The sequence below is a fragment of the Biomphalaria glabrata genome, chromosome 1, assembly GCF_947242115.1.
Source record: "Biomphalaria glabrata chromosome 1, xgBioGlab47.1, whole genome shotgun sequence".
NCBI lineage: Eukaryota > Metazoa > Mollusca > Gastropoda > Planorbidae > Biomphalaria > Biomphalaria glabrata.
The window spans coordinates 17,011,172-17,029,132 of record NC_074711.1 but is presented as its reverse complement, the minus strand read 5'-3'; the positions used below and the strand labels follow the sequence as shown (position 1 = coordinate 17,029,132).

The 17,961-nt window shown below is 40.1% G+C and overlaps 1 protein-coding gene across 2 annotated transcripts in view; it reads left to right on the top strand.

The window, feature by feature from the left end:
• Positions 1 to 17,961, top strand: part of LOC106062845 (uncharacterized) — a 28,405-nt gene that overhangs the window by 2,425 nt on the left and 8,019 nt on the right. Inside the window, exons 1-9 of one of the 2 annotated variants that reach the window (XM_056025257.1) lie at positions 2,538 to 3,739; positions 3,936 to 4,009; positions 4,200 to 4,341; positions 4,896 to 4,970; positions 5,091 to 5,179; positions 6,960 to 7,033; positions 15,806 to 15,882; positions 16,669 to 16,820; positions 17,833 to 17,910. In XM_056025257.1, the coding sequence (XP_055881232.1) occupies positions 3,050 to 3,739; positions 3,936 to 4,009; positions 4,200 to 4,341; positions 4,896 to 4,970; positions 5,091 to 5,179; positions 6,960 to 7,033; positions 15,806 to 15,882; positions 16,669 to 16,820; positions 17,833 to 17,910 (1,451 nt within the window). In that variant the 5' untranslated portion in view covers positions 2,538 to 3,049. Of the gene's footprint in view, positions 1 to 2,537; positions 3,740 to 3,935; positions 4,010 to 4,199; positions 4,342 to 4,895; positions 4,971 to 5,090; positions 5,180 to 6,959; positions 7,034 to 15,805; positions 15,883 to 16,668; positions 16,821 to 17,832; positions 17,911 to 17,961 lie in introns of those variants that run through there. The other variant, XM_013221155.2, reaches the window with a different exon arrangement.

Genomic DNA, 17,961 nt, shown 5'->3' with positions numbered 1-17,961 from the left:
ACCGCCTTTACTTTTCCTAACTAATTTGTGGATCAGTCAGGTACCCACTAGAGTTGGTTGAACTCAGGAGAGACCTAAAAATCCTATATAATTGTTATCTTCACAGAGATTCGAACCCTAGATCAATCTGTTGGGAAGCCAAGTACTTAACCCATCAGCCACCACGCCCCAATATCTTGTTTTAATTATAATTCAATTCTCGGGATATTAGGCCCTACTAAAAAAAAACTATTAGGCATAATATTTATTTATTACACTGCATTTAAGGCGATCAATTTTTAGGTTTTAGAATTCAGGTTTCCCCTACCACAGAGAGTGTTAAACCAACAAAACCATCCAAGCAGTGTAATTACTAGGACAAAGGAATAGACGTGCCAGCTAAGCGTCTTTCGTCCCTCTCTTGCCCCGTTTAGCGCCCTGTATGCCACTTTACCTGGTCCTCGAGTTTCCATAGTCTCGCTAGCAGTTTTACAAGCCTTGTTCGTTTTAGAAAAATGGACGATAAATTAATCGGTGCTATTTTGATCCGACCTTAAATGATTGATTGGTTTGAACTACGCAGGACCGAAACCGACCTAAGTGTCAGTTTAAACGGGTACTTAGTTAATAAAAGATATACTGGATACTGGAAACTGGGAAGAGGCCCCCGACACCTTTTTGCACTCACACACCTGCGTAATTTTCTTCATTCAAGTTTGAAAGAGCATATAGAGTCTACAGGAAAGGTTTTGGTTTTGTAACAATATTGGTGCCAGAGTGCATACTGTCTGACCTTAGTGACATTTAAATGGGAGGGGGGGGGGACTAATAGAGAGTTGTTGATAGCATGATTTGTTTGAGCACCGGTTGTTTTGAACTGATCTAAGTAATATGTTAGGACATAGAAAACACAAAGGCTTTAGTATTATTTATAAAATTAGTTGCAAATAGTTGCTTAACAATGAGTTTCTTCGGTTGCTGTGTGAGTCAGTATTTGAAAGAAAGAAGACACCATGCAGATATTGGACAGATTCTGCTCGAGAAATCAACATTTTGAAAAGACTTCATTTGAGTTACATGTTCCAAAAGACTTCATTTGAGTAACATGTTCCAAAAGACTTCATTTGAATTACATGTTCCAAAAGACTTCATTTGAATTACATGTTCCAAATGACTTCATTTGAGTTACATATTCCAAAAGACTGCATTTGAATTACATGTTTCCCTTTCTGTCTATTGCTTCTTATCACTTCATTTATGTAGCTTTCACCTATTTAAAGTGATACACCCTTTCAACGTGTAATCTACCGTAAGGCGCATAACGTTAAGTCCACAGATTTATTACGTGAACCAATGAAAGCTGATACTTTTGTTGAAAAATCAAAAAACATTTTTTTCTGTTTGCCATTTGCTACTGATCTACTTTTTATATATTGAAGATAAATATGTTACAACTGAAATGTTACTTTATACGCCAGCCATTTATCTTCTGCTTTCAGTGTAATTTATCTTGCCGCTTTGGTTTAGCCAAGAAAGTTTACCTACACATGTACTATTTGGCATAACATTAATAATCGCTTCGATCTATTTGCTCGTCTCTCTCAAAGTAAACAGTTGATCCATTGAGCGAATAATAAATCACTAGTATTGATAAGAAATTAATGTTGTTTTTTAAACTTATTTTTGACTCATTAAACTTTGACATGCAGTTTTTTTTAAAACATGGGCTGAAACATTTACCAAACATTCCTAACCTACAAAAATATGCAATATTGTTTTTTTTTTCCTTCTTAGAGTTTTGTCTATTCATTAGTAAATTGTATGGGTTTGTGTATAAAACTAGAGTCTAAAATGAACACTTCAATGAAACAAAACTGTAGACAAAGATGAGTGAATAGATTTAAACGTTATCAATATCCAACGATGTAGAGCGACATTTTTTGTTAATTAATATTTAACGTTAATTGATTAGATACATACAAATGTAATGGGTCTATCAGTCAAACATTTCGTTCTGCTAACACACCAGCAATAAGAAAAACGTGCCCTATGCCACAGTTTACAACCAGTATTTGGTTTCAGACTTTAAGGAAATAAAAAATAATAATAGTAATAATAATCTAGTCGTACAAAAGGAAATTTGTGCATTACACATTTAAACCAAACAAAACATTATAACTATAGAAAACCAAAATATAGGCCTACATTCACACCAGACTCATTAATAATTAGCCTACATGTGAACAGTTTATATCAGATAGTTCAATTTTATTTAATGATTTGATTGCCAGTGGGAAAAAAAAAGAGTTTTTGTGTCTGTTTGTCTTTGCTATCGGTGTCTTGTATCTCTTTTGAATGCCTGTGACATTGTTATACCTCGATTTAATATGTTTGTCTCATCATGTTAAATGTTGGTACTATTGTTGTATGGTTCTATTATCCTCCAACAATCTGGGTCCTCGCATTCTGAGCATCACAACGAATCAATAGCAATCATTAATAAAATGCTTCGATGCAGGGGAGTGAACTCACTGAAAACTCTTGCTGTCAGAATGTGCAGGCCAATAAAAATTTCACGTGACGGTGTTTTTTCTTTTTCTGTGTCCCATTTTGAGCCTTTTCTTTGAAGTGTTCAGATCTAGATCTATGAGCTGAATTCAAAATGTATCCCTTAAGCCTTTCTATTCTAAAAGGCCTAACAGTTTGGCAACAATCGTGAAGCCCCTGCTCTGGACTTTATTTTTTTTCATAGACACATATAGATCTAAACGCTGTTACCGGACAAAATGTAATGTGCAGTGATAGATCTGGAGTATTTAAATACTGGATGTTACAACAGCTTTACGTTGTGTAAATAAATGACACTTAAGGCTTCATCGTGGATCAAAACTAAATTAGAACAAGAAAAAGCGAAAAACATTTTGTGTTCTTGTTGACCAGAAAAAGATGACAATGTTCCTAGTGGAGTTATGCCTGTTGTGTGATGATCATAATATAAATAGTACATAAAATTAAAGCTAAAAGTCTTGTTGGTTTATTAAAGTTAAACTATTTCTCAAAACTAATTGACATGAATTTCGTACATTTTCCTAAGCTGGATGAGTATGCTATTGATCCAGAGCTCGTGCAGAACTCGCTGGACTTGAACCAAAGTCTTCATTTACTTCATGCTAAATCGTTTTCTTCAAATAATATTTTCCCCAATGTGTTACTAAAGAGAAGTCGGAGGTTCTCAAAATATAGTCGTCATAAAGAGAAACAACTGCGCGAGTCTGTAGACGCGGGAACTAGGGGTTCGAATGTACACTTTCCTTTGTCTAATCTTCGAGGGCTTTCACAATTCAAAAGTGGGAAGAACAGTCCAAGAGACGCCTCCAGTCCACGTTCCAACTTCTTCAAAAAATGGGACACTATTCCACTTTTAAATACGACAACGGATTTTTCTACGGCTTCGAACTCCGAACCTTACTTGAAAGATTTAGATAACCTTAACACAGCCAGTGAAAATTCTGAGCTTTTCCCACAAACGAAACTGAGCTCTTCAGTTGGGAGTATTGGCAAAGGTTCAGCTAAAGAAACAATATCCGCGCTACAGACTAGTTGCCAAGGTAACGATGAACTAAACTTTAATGCAGAAATCGCAACATCGAAACGCCATAAAAAGTCTCCAAAACTATTGAATGTGTTTCAAACAGTAACGCTTTCCAGAAGCAATTCTTGCCAAAAAGACAAGGACAGATTTGATTGGCCAACACATAAGGTTATTTTAACAATTCCATCTTAGTTACCTAAATAAAAAAAATTATGTTGTATATATTAACCTGCGCATTTGTTTGAAATCAGCTAAACAATACACGCATATATATATATATAGAGAGAGATTTTGTTAAAAGTGCAGAGCTTGACCTTAAAATCTTGAGCAATGCGTCTTATGTTCTGCTCAATATCTCTTTCAGATTGTTGAAAAATTTAGGAATACAATTCTAGCAGTTAAAGTTGTCGTAAAATTGGCCAAAACAATCATGAAAACGTAAGCATGTCTTTTTTGTTTTTAATTTTATTTAGTACATTTAATTGTAACTGTTTTTAAATTTTAAACTGAGCTTTTATTATAAGCACTTAAATGACCGTAATACATATACATACTTTATAATATACGCCAGCATATTTTCTTTTTTATGGTTAATGTACAATCAGATTTCCTCTTTATCTCATTAAAGGTCAGACAGTCCCAGTGCATTGCTAAAAACCTTCACGGCACTTTCAACTGCTCCCAAGGAAAACGAAGAAGAGAAATCGTCTGAAAATATGAAAAAATATGGCCTCCATTTTGATCCGTCTTACTTTAAAGCCAACAGAGAGGTAATGGGATGCTTCGTCTGCTTGAGTTGTTTGTTATGAAATGTTATGTTTTTGTTATTAGTAAGTGTTGTAAAACGGTGGATATTCTCGCTAAGTATGTAAGATTAAAATGTAAGTAAGGGTCAGAAATAGTAAGAGAGCCATACAATAACACATTTACAAAAAATAAATACAACAAAGCCTTATCAATGTGAACGAGTTAATAATTATCCACATTTAACCAATATGACTAAAAGAAAGAATTCAATAAACGAAGTGACGGATTTATTTTATAATTACGATCAGATATGTTGTGTGGCGTCTGGGAAAGTAGAGTGTTGGTGATGGAACAGTTTTTAGAACCGTTCAAATACACATGAAGATCTTTTATTTCGCTTGGAATTTTTTTATTTTACAAGTTTCGGGTGTTCCTTCAGAATTGAAGATTATTACATCCTAGTTCAAACCTCCCGCCAGAGGGCAGGGTTCGAACTTGGGCCAGTCCAGAGTGCATACCATACGATCAGGCAGAAACTTCGTTTGATACATATGTATTTAACTTATATGCACTTCAGATATCTTTAAGTAGTGAAGTGAGAAGTATATTAAAACTACACCCGGACAGACGAACACAGGAACAAATACAGACAGTGAGTTCAAAATCTGGTCTTTCTACATAGTTAGCCACTTAATAGATGGTCAAGTAATAAAAACCTTTGGTGTTGGCCTACTTTATTTGTTTAAACTTATATTTTCTAAATTCTTTATAGACAGTGTTTGGCCTTCAAAGTATACCATCATTTGCTGAATATCCATTACACATGCAAGAAAAACTGGCCAAAGTGGCTTGGTTAGACATGTGAGTAGATCTAGACAGGTAGTAAGGTTATGTACAAAAAACGTCATGCAATATGGACTGCTTCAGGTTTGTGTCACACGTGTATTGAGAACAGAATCGGTGGTCCATTGTTAGCTAATCAGTAGACCTATTTATTGCAGTTGAATAGTTTGTACATGACTAAGACCGACCTGCACAAACAGTTGTACGCACACGCGCGCACACACACACATACACACATATATATATATATATATATACAGTGGCGTAACATCCATAGCGCAAAGGGGTTCAATGAACCCGGGCCCACGACCATTGGGGGCCCACGGCCTGAGGCGTATCAGCCATGGCGCAAAGGGGTTCATTGAGCATGGGCCCATCATTCGTGTTCAGTTGGGGCCCACATGAGCCCGTGGAAAGTATTAATTACTGGTTTGTAAAATACAATTTAAACAATAGAATCTAAAATACAATATTTGCATTGACATTCTTTTGGTAAATATACCGATACCTGACTTGTATATCGGTATGTCATGTATCAGACTTCTCGATTTTTTTTAAGGTCGTACACTAAGTTTGGCTTATTGTGGAGAGGGGGCCCACGAAGATATTCTTGAACCCTTGCCCACGGGTACCTTGCTACGCCACTGTATATATATTCCTGTGAAGGAATCATTTCAATAAGCCAGTAGGTCAGCTAGAGATATAACTGATGAGACGGTATTGGGAGAGCTCCAATGAGCAACATTTTAATTATTGTTTCTCTTCCAACCCTATCTTGGGAACATATCCAAACTCTATCATGGGAACATATCCAAACCCTATCATGGGAACATATCCAAACCCTATCATGGGAACATATCCAAGACGTTGTTCAATTGAACTTTGGAAGAACACGAAATAGTTATATTTTAAAACAAACATTTGATACGTCCTCATTCATAGCCGTGTTTGATTTTAGACAAAACATAAACGTAGATCTAATATTTACTTAGACTGGCTCTACTTAGACTGGTTCTACTTAGATTGGTTCTACTTAGAGTGGTTCTACTTAGACTGGTTCTACTTAGACTGGCTCTACTTAGACTGGTTCTACTTAGATTGGCTCTACTTAGTTGGCTCTACTTAGACTGGTTTTACTTAGACTGGTTCTACTTAGACTGGTTCTACTTAGACTGGCTCTACTTAGACTGGTTCTACTTAGACTGGCTCTACTTAGACTGGTTCTACTTAGACTGGCTCAACTTAGACTGGTTCTACTTAGACTGGTTCTACTTAGACTGGCTCTGCCTAGACTGGCTCTACTTAGATTGGTTCTACTTAGACTGGTTCTACTTAGATTGGTTCTACTTAGACTGGCTCTACTTAGACTGGTTCTAAGACTTGCTCTACTTTGGCTCTACTTAGATTGGTTCTACGAAGACTGGTTCTACTTAGATTGGTTCTCATATTTTTATCCATCCCCTCCCCCCCAAATTTGTTAAGAGAGAAAACATTTCAATTCTATTTGTAATTATGTAAAATACCAACAACGTAACAATCACATATTTAGTCGATGATAATTCCTACATATTCCAACTACATCATAATGATATGACTACTTATCAATACATCTTTAACTACATATTCCAACTACATCATAATGATATGACTACTTATCAATACATCTTTAAGAGCTTTATAATTACTTTGGAAAATATAAGTTCAGTTAGTTAAAAAAAATGTGTAGGCTCTTAAAATTTTTACCAAGTTAAAAATGATGGCTTTTTGTGTTAATAAAATTTTGCTTTTTTTTTTCTAGAGTAACACCAAATCGAACTATAATCAGACAAGGTCATTTCGCAGAAAACTTTTACTTCATAGTTTCTGGCCAAGGTAAAGGGATTTGTATTTTTAAGTCTACCGACTTCTGCTTTTTTTTTTTCTTGTTGATCTCTGTTTGATGTTGGCCCAAAAAATATCATTGGGAGCTTTAAAAGAAAAAAAAAGTTATTTTGAAACAATACTCCAGCTTAATTGGAACAAAGGAACTTGATTGCACAAAGTTAAGGAAAACAAATCATTTATCCAATGAAATGCAAGCGTTTTAATGGGAATCATGGGAATGCATGGCGAACAATGGACCTCATGTTCCGGAAATGAACATTATCGACCTAGTGTCACAAATAATTGACTTGATATTACCAGCATTCGTTGTGAGTGTTCACTTTCTGTAACAGGCTCCATGGCGGGTCACCGTACCTTCAGATGGCTCGTATTATTTTATGAAGAATCTTAGTGTGAAAGAAAAACTATTCTCATCCGTTTTCGAAACTGTTATATGTGCTAGCTGTGACAAATAGCTCCGCGATGCTGCCTACACAAATCAATGTCTACTAAGCAGTGGTTCTCTCAACCCTTCTATATGGATCTGAGATATGGGTATTATACAGAAAGCAACTAAGACTACTTAAGCGTTTTCACCAAAGATGTTTGCGCTCCATCATGGACATGCGGTGGCAAGACCGCACTACAAACAGCGATGTCATTGCGAACGCCGGTATGGACAGTATAGAGGGACTTCTTATGGTCCAACAGTTACGCTGGGCAGGGCCCGTAAGGGGGACGCACGTATGCCAAAAGCAGTCTTTTTTGGTGAGCTAAAAGGTGGTCGACGTAACAAAAGTGCTCTACGGAAACGCTTTAAAGACCAGCTTAGGCGCCCACTTGCCTTAGCTGACATAGAAGAGAACTCCTGGTTGCATGCGGCCTCAGAACGAGACAGCTGGAGGTTACTCACAAAGGCCGCGGGATACACATTTGAGACCAAAAGAAACCCCCCTGCCTTAGGACAGACGCAGACGGCGAAAAGAAAATCTTAATCGACCACTTGCAGACAATGGTTATGCTTGCTCTGGAAGTGGCAAAATATGTAGGTCACAGCTGGGGCTGCGTAGCCTAGGAAAATACTGCATTCCTCATTAATCTTCGGACTTGAAGACAAGCGTTATTATTATATTACAGACGTTACTTTAAAAAAAAGACAATTACGTCCTACACTTTTCATGTGTCAATCTAGTCATGCATGTTAATCAATGACTTCTGTCAGTGGCATTTTACGTCTCGAGAGATAATCTTCTCCCTTTGCAACTTCTTGTGTGACCAAAGAGGCCAATCCTTGATACACAGCTGCGATCGCAGGTTGGGCATATTGTTATAAACCTGGTGGTGGCACAGACGGGGGTGGTGTGTGTGTGTGTAGTCAGCCAACGCCAATCGCCCCAGGCCAGCGCTAGATGAGCGGTCGAGCGTGACGAGTTACGACGGTCAGCCGAGACGAGTTTCAACATGACGGTTCGGGAAGGATCGGCGTCGTGAACACAGCTCAGGAGCGTCACGAGAATTGTAGTCATCTGACCACCCAGAATGGTCGAGCGACGTTCTGTCCGATTCGAGAAGGCCAGTAGGGACCCTATATAAAGAGCGAAGGTATCAGAGACCAGCCAGTGACAACTTCCCGATCTACAGTTCGTTACAACGGCTCAGTACAAGTCCGAGACGAGACAGAGAGACCAGTGCAAGAGTTGATACGGCGAAGAGATATTTGTACAGTCTTGTGTTACGTGCTGCCAATTGTACAGTGTTGGCTGTTATTTATTGACATTAAACTATTACGTTACTTTGAAGCCCAGAGTTGTCGAGTTCTTTAAGTTGGTGGTGTCGTTTGGTACCATTTGCAGCGAGCCTGGATAAGGAGATTCGTAACACTGGTGTCAGAAGTGGGATCTGCAATGGCTACTACGAAAACGCTAGACCAACTCCTTGTGAAGGAACTGAGGCAAGAGCTCCGTAATCGAGATCTGAAGACGAGCGGAAACAAAGAAACCTTACAAGAACGCCTTCGGGAAGAACTGGTGAAGGAAAAAGAAGATCCGGACACATACCTTTTTGAAGTCGAACCGGACTTGCTGGGACAGATCGCCAGTAGCAAACAGGAGCAGATGGCAGCTGTTCGTGAGGAGATCGGTTCTATGCGAGAACAGATGAACTCGGGGCTAGAAAACACCAATTCCAAGATAGACACGATGGACTCGGGAATCAAAACGGAGTTATTGGCAATGAACCAACGCATACATGCTGTGGAGGAGAGAATCACCAACATTGACGAGCAGATGAATCAGAGGGTCGACGCAGTGGAGAAGGCCATCGACGAAATGAAGCTACAAGCCCAACGCAAGCACACCAATGTACCAGAAGCAGATATGACATCATTTGTAACTGAAGTCTCCGCGAAAATGAAGCCCCCCGTATTTGATGGTTCCGTGTCCTGGTCAGTATACAAGAAGCAATTTGACGCAGCAGCCAAAGTTAACAATTGGAACAGTGAGGAGGAGAAAGCAACAGCCCTCGTGTTATCCCTAAGAGGAAAAGCCTCCGAATTGCTACAGTCTCTACCGAACCAGCAAGACTTCGCCGCCCTTGTCCAGGCTATGGAACTCCGATACGGGGATGAACATCTGCAAGAAGTATATCGTGTGCAACTAAAGACCAGACAACAGCGCCTCGATGAAACACTACAGGAGCTAGAGACAGACATCGAACGTCTCGCACATTTGGCCTACCCAACAGCCGCACAAGATTTTCTGGAAGTCATTATTACAGACGCCTTCATTGATGCGCTTCGAGACCCCGAGTTGAAGAAAGCCACCAGAGTTAGTGGTAGACGTAAGGCCAGTGAAGCCCTCGTATACGCTCTCTCATATGAAGCCGCCAAAGACGCATCAGGGAGCACTCATCAAGGCCGAAAGTTGGAAGTCAAAGAGGAAGAATTTGCACAACTTGTGAGAAGGGTGACAGAGGCACTAGATGAACGACGAACAAACCAGATACCAGAAAATCAACCTAGGGCTCCTGTACGATGCTGGAATTGTGGTGAACTTGGTCATATACAAAGAAGCTGCACTAGAAGATTCCCACAAACTGGAACCCATTACAGATCAGAAAGGTATGCACGACCAAGTTCCCGGGGCTACCAGGGAAACTAGCACGCGCCGGCTTCAAGGGGCGGAACCCGGCGACACAGACAATGAGAGCCCCTGCAACCATCATCCCGGTCGCCGTGCTAGGGCAGAGTAAGAGTCTGAAAATCAATGGAAAAATTGGATGTCAAAATTATCACTTCCTCCTAGATACTGGTGCTTCACGATCAGTCATACGGACGGATAAAGTGGACAGTAGCAAGAAAACGCCAGTTAGGGCCTACTCGTTGAAAACAGCCAGTGGAGAACTGATGCCCATAAAAGGCCTGATCGACACAACAGTCGAGATCGGAAATCAGTCATTCAAACACGAATTCCTGATTGCTGACGTCACAGATGACTGCATAATAGGGCTCGACTTCATGCTGAAATATGGCATTTCCTTAAATATCGGCGGAGGCACTTTACAATGTGGGGACCTCGAAGTACCCTTGCTTGGCGACGAGAATGAAGAAGATGGCCGTGTCAGAAGGATTAAGTTGGTAGAAAATACAACCTTGCCTGCTAAGTCAGAAATGATCATTTGGGGGAAAATTGAGGACGGCTATCCCACGACAGGAACAGCGCTGGTAGAAAGCTTGGACACCAACCCCAACGGGATAGCAGTAGGAAAGACACTAGTCAGGATTGGGAAAGACCTAATGGTGCCCGTAAGAATTATGAACCTCGGTACAGTAGAGAAACATTTGCGGGAAGGTAGCACCATCGCTGGCTGCCATGCTCTTGAGATGATAAGAAACTGTAGCAGTGAAAACCCCGACGAAAGACTCGAGTCCAGTGAACCGCACGTTACTAAACTTCTGACAGAAGTCAAAACGATTTTGTCGAAAGAACAGTACACCAAAGCAGAACAATTCCTCAGAGAGTTTTCTGACATATTGCCATCTGATGAAATGGACTTTGGGCGAACAAATCTAATCCAGCATCGAATAGACACAGGAAACACTAGGCCTATACGACAGCAACCACGTCGCCTGCCGCTAGCAAAACACCAAGAAGCTATGGACATCATAGAACGAATGAGGCAGCAAGGGGTTGTTGAACCATCCAACAGTCCATGGTGTTCACCCATCGTCTTGGTAAAGAAGAAAGATGGATCCACGAGATTTTGTGTCGACTATAGATTATTAAACGACGCCACACACAAGGATAGCTACCCGCTTCCTAGGATCGACGACACATTGGACACACTTGCTGGGTCACAGATCTTTTCCACCCTTGACCTGAAGAGCGGTTACTGGCAGGTGGGACTACACCCCGAGGACAGAGATAAAACAGCCTTCTCTGCTGGTAATGGTCTCTGGCAATTTACCGTTATGCCTTTTGGACTCTGCAACGCCCCTGCAACCTTTGAAAGACTTATGGAGCATGTGCTAAGAGGACTTAACTGGACCACGTGTCTTGTGTACTTAGATGACATTATCGTCATAGGCAGAACCTTCGAGGAACATATCGCAAACCTGAAAGAAGTATTCGAACGAATCAGAAACGCTGGAATGAAATTGAATCCAAAGAAGTGCTTCTTGTTCAGAAGGAGCGTCAAGTACCTTGGGCACATCGTGTCGAAGGAAGGAGTCAGCACAGACCCGGATAAAGTTGAAGCTGTAAAGGGATGGCCGATCCCCGCTAATATCCAGGAGTTAAGAAGCTTTCTTGGACTCTGCACGTACTACAGACGTTTCGTACCAAACTTCTCCAGCCTCTGTAGCGCCCTTCATCAATTGACTGAACCGAAGCGGCCGTTTATTTGGACAACGGAATGTCAGGAGGCCTTTGAGCGACTTAAAAAGGCTCTTGTTTCATCACCTATTCTGGCCTACCCGATACCAGGCGAGACGTTCATACTTGACACCGATGCGAGCAATACTGGAATAGGTGCTGTCTTATCCCAAAAGATAGATGGAACTGAGAGGGTTATAGCTTACTTTAGTCGGAGCTCGTCCAACGCCGAGAGAAACTACTGTGTCACAAGGCGTGAGCTACTGGCAGTTGTGGATGCCATACAACATTTCCACAAATACTTATATGGGCAAAAATTTATCCTTAGGACAGATCACGCTGCTCTTCAATGGCTGTTGTCATTTAAAAATCCTGAAGGTCAAGTCGCCAGGTGGATTGAACGTTTGCAAACCTATGACTTCGAGACACAGCACCGAAAAGGACTAATTCACCAGAATGCTGACGCGCTGTCTCGACGACCTTGCAGAATGGAATGTAAACACTGCAGCAAGGTTGAAGAGAAGGGATTTATCATTGATTGCCAACGTCTTGGGGTACAAGCTTCCGAGTCATGGTCCGACGAAAGAATTCGAGAAGACCAGTTAAAAGATGAAGATCTGGCTCCCATTCTGCTTATGAAGGAAGACGGGCAGAGACCGGAATGGCATCACCTTTCTGATAAGGGAACTGCAACCAAGGCATATTGGGCGCAATGGGACTCACTGACAATCGACAATGGAGTTCTCAAGAGAGTCTGGGAAACGGCAGATGGAACATGCAATCGCTTACAGATGTTGCTGCCCAAAGTGAGAGTTGCTGAGGTGCTGCAAGAAATCCATAATAATTCCAGTGGGTCACATTTAGGCGTCAACAAGACCTTTGAAAAAGTACGCCAGCGGTTTTACTGGTTCGGCTACCGAGATGATGTAGAAGAATGGTGCCAAAGGTGCGACACATGTGCAGCAGCAAAAGGCCCACACAGGAGAACGAGGGGACGTATGCAGCAATACAACGTCGGAAATCCCTTTGAAAGAATAGCGATCGATGTAGCCGGACCATTTCCTGAGTCCCAGAAAGGAAACAAGTACATTCTAGTAGTGATAGATTATTTTACTAAGTGGCCCGAAGCATATGCAATACAAAACCAAGAAGCCACCACCATAGCGGAAACACTCGTGGAGAATTGGATTAGCCGTTTTGGTGCTCCTAGAGAATTACACTCCGACCAAGGCCGAAACTTCGAATCCAAGATATTCCAAGAGATGTGCCAGGTACTCGGCATCGAAAAGACACGCACAACTCCTCTTCACCCCCAGTCAGACGGAATGGTAGAACGATTTAACCGAACACTGGAACAACACCTGTCGAAAGTCGTCGATGAACATCAACATGACTGGGACACCTATATCCCAATGTTCCTTATGGCATATAGAGGATCGATTCACAGCACCACCGGTTACACTCCAGCAAAGATGTTGTTCGGCCGAGAGCTGCAACTACCATGTGACTTGTTATTCGGGATTCCGGGAAATGTGCCAGCCTCTTCGACAGACTATGTCGCAAATCTCCGAAAACGGATGGAGAAAACTCACGCTCTAGCCCGCAGAAACATCAAGATCAACAGTGACCAGGTGAAGACAAGGTACGACAAACGGGCCAATGCCGCTGGGTTTCATGAGAACGATCTAGTTTGGTTGTACAACCCACAAAGACGAAAAGGCAAGTCCCCAAAACTTCAAACAGACTGGGAAGGACCCTACCGCGTGGTAACAAGAATCAACGATGTCGTGTATCGAATACAAAAGAGCCCAAGGTCCAAACTGAAGGTCGTCCACATCGACAGACTCCACAAGTACCATGGTGAAGCCGGATCTGCCCGGGACGGACAGATCTAAGGAGGGGGCAGTGTTATAAACCTGGTGGTGGCACAGACGGGGGTGGTGTGTGTGTGTGTAGTCAGCCAACGCCAATCGCCCCAGGCCAGCGCTAGATGAGCGGTCGAGCGTGACGAGTTACGACGGTCAGCCGAGACGAGTTTCAACATGACGGTTCGGGAAGGATCGGTGTCGTGAACACAGCTCAGGAGCGTCACGAGAATTGTAGTCATCTGACCACCCAGAATGGTCGAGCGACGTTCTGTCCGATTCGAGAAGGCCAGTAGGGACCCTATATAAAGAGCGAAGGTATCAGAGACCAGCCAGTGACAACTTCCCGATCTACAGTTCGTTACAACGGCTCAGTACAAGTCCGAGACGAGACAGAGAGACCAGTGCAAGAGTTGATACGGCGAAGAGATATTTGTACAGTCTTGTGTTACGTGCTGCCAATTGTACAGTGTTGGCTGTTATTTATTGACATTAAACTATTACGTTACTTTGAAGCCCAGAGTTGTCGAGTTCTTTAAGTTGGTGGTGTCGTTTGGTACCATTTGCAGCGAGCCTGGATAAGGAGATTCGTAACAATATGTAATCACCAGGCGCCGTTGCATTTTCACCCTTCTTTCTGCTTTTGTTATGTATGGCATCTGCAATCCGAGTCTTTTCCTTTATGCTCTCTCTCCATGTGGATCTATTCAGCGCTACTTTTTCCCACCTGCTAGAGTCGATTTTGAAGAGCTTCTAGTCGCTTTTGCATACATTCGTATACCGTAAAAGTGGGCGACCAGCAGCTCTCCTGCCTTCTATTAGATCGCCATTGTCTTGTGGAAGTCGATCTACTGGCATTCTACGAACGTGGCCAAGGCATCTGCTGCTGATAACAGAGCCGATGACCTGGCACCCTGCTCTTCGTAGCACTTCCTTATTGGTTATTTTATCTTGCCACCTTATTTTAAAGATCCGCCTTAGGCATCGGAGGTGGAAGACCATGTTGACCATGTTTCACTTCCGTATAGCAAAGTGCTCATCACACAGATCCGGTAGACTAAGGCTTTAGAATGACTTAAACTCTGATATTTAGCACATTTACACTTGTTGGAAAATTTTAAGATGTCCCAAAAGCTCAACTATATCGCCGTTGTATACTTAAACGGCCCGTAAATTTATTGAGTTTTTAAAAAATGAAACACTTTAGACTTTTTACTTTTCATTATTCAGTGGAACCACCGAAATCAGAACTCTCCCCCCCCCCATACTTTTTGACCCTTTAAGTCTAAATGTCTTGGTTTCTTTGACCGGGACCTCTTTTTTATCGAAAGGTTAGCGTTTCACAGAGACCTCACAGACGTAATTCTTTGGTCCACCAGTTGTGGTCTTACGGACAAAAAGTCATTTTTGGACGGCCCACATTATAATGCTTTTCTAAAAACAAAGCTTATATTGAGTGAAATTGCATCAATTAATTTTGAATCAATCATGCAATTAATTTTTAATAGAATTAGACTAACAATAATACATTTGTGCTACTGGAAATATTTGTATAAATTGTTTTTGTTGAGCGCAAACTTTCATGCCTTTAGCATGTTCAGTACGCTATAGTCCAATCTTTTTTGTGGACCAGTATAAGTGAGGGGGTAACTGGCATCCCGGCCCTCCCATGCTGCCTTTTCATAAACTGTTTTAAAAAAAGTTGCTTGATCTTTCAGTCTCTATCTGTCATAGTGGTAGGCCGACGTGTTTAAATGTAACATATTTAAGATTTTAGAAAACCGTTTAGTAAAAAAAAACTATTTAATTCCGTGATTATTTCAAACTTTTTAAATAATAAAAAGGCAAGATTCAAATTCAAATCAAACATAACAAAATATCTATTTTATGCTACAAAAACATTTTTTTTCACATATAATCTAATTATTATTTAAATATTAAAATTAATTTCTTCTCATAGAAAGTTTAATTGCCATTTCGCTATACAGGACATATGGAAAATACATTTAGTCAAATACAAATTGTTTTCAATTTCTGTCTTTTAGCCTTAGTGACTATCCACAGACCAGGAGACGCCTCTGCTCAAACAGCGGCTTTAATGAGAAAGGGAACAAGTTTTGGCGTAAGTTTCAGAGTTCAATTTCTTTTCGTATTTCCTTCACAATTTCTAAACAAATATTGAACTTACAAAATGATATTTTTCATCCATTTTCTTTTTCATTAGTTTTCATTATTCAATGAAATATAAATTAAAATATAAATATTAAATGTAGGCCTACTTATTGACTCATTGTTGAGAGTTATAAAGTAAACAAGTAATTAGAAAATTTCCTCTTTAGTTTGCTACTGACGTCTTGTAATAGTCTCAATGAAAATCAAACTGTTATTTAAACACATTATATAATAATTGTTGCTGTATCTCGCTCTATGTATGTCAAACATTGACACACACAAACAAACAAGAAATTTACCTTAAATAGCAAACTGAGACCACATGTTCACAATAGGACCACATTAAGACAACATCAGGACCACATTAAGACAACATCAGGACCACATTAAGACAACATCAGGACCACATTAAGACAACATCAGGACCACATTAAGACAACATCAGGACCACATTAAGACAACATCAGGACCACATTAAGACAACATCAGGACCACATTAAGACAACATCAGGACCACATTAAGACAACATCAGGACCACATTAAGACAACATCAGGACCACATTAAGACAACATCAGGACCACATTAAGACAACATCAGGACCACATTAAGACAACATCAGGACCACATTAAGACAACATCAGGACCACATTAAGACAACATCAGGACCACATTAAAGCCAGATTAGGACCATATCAAAATCACATTAAGACCACGCGTTATTTGTTAAACTTCAGGAGCTGGCACTCTTACATCACTCACGAAGGACAGCAACTGTGACAAGTCATGACACGGTACAACTCTTGTCAGTTGGCAGAGATGATTTTTTCGATATTTTTATGTCCAGACATATTAAAGGAGAGATTCCAGAGCACATCAAATTTCTAAGGTCAGTTGGAGAACAACCATTTAAAAAAATGAAAATTATTTTTGTTCCATAAATAAATGTTATTGAATTTTAATAACACAAACGCAGATACATTATTAGAAGGTGGACTACTGTTTGAGAAAACTTTCAGTAAAGCTTCTTTGGTTATATTGTACAAAATCGTTAGAACCAAGCGTTTTTTTTTTGTTTTTTTTTTACAAAGCTTATATTAGCTCTCTCTGGTAAAAAGTTTGTGCACACCCAATCTTGGATCAAGCTGAAATTTTGCACAATTATTTCTTTTACCTGACAAAACAAGAATCAATGAAGAAAAAAACTAATTAGTTAATTAACTATAAGCTTTCTATTTTCAAAAGCAATTGCCTGGCACAGTGGCTAGTGTGTTGGCTTGAGGAGGCTTGAGCTCTGGAGTTTGAATTCAACTTATTTTTAATAAATGCATTTAAAAAGCGATCACGGCAACATTAACACAAAGACTTTCTCCCCCACCCCTTTCTCAAGTGGTTCAAACAACTGATAGGATCATAGCGTATTGAAAAGCTAAAAGCATGAAATTGCACTAAACAAACAATTAGTAAAAATATTTCTAATCGCACAGATTTATTATTGTTAGCCTAGATCTATTACAATTTAATTATAAGAATGACCCAAACTAATTGATACAACTGCGCTTAATATAAGCTTTATTTTCTTTAAGTATTTTAAATATTGTTCTTGATTTGATATATTGTTAGTTAAACAAATACCTCAGATATGACAGATTTTATTGACATGTGAATTAAAGCATACCATCAGTGCACTCGGCTGACCGGTAGAGGTTCCCCGAGTTTCGCAGTAGAATAAAATAGTGTTTAGTATAAATGGGAAAAAAGATAGAGACAGTGTTGGGGGTTGGGGTTGGAAAGGTACATACTAATTAGGTTTACTTTAGAAGTAGGCCTACAGGTGAAAGAAAGTTTGAAAAATGCTAAATAAATGAATGTACTTTTTTTGTATGAAACAACTATTTCAGTCAACTAGATTTTATGAAAGACTGGCCCATTGAAAGACTTCTGGAAAGACCTGATCAATGCCTGTTACACTTTTTCAAGTAAGTGGTCATACTTCAAGGATGGTCAGATTCAAGGGCTTATAAATGCTC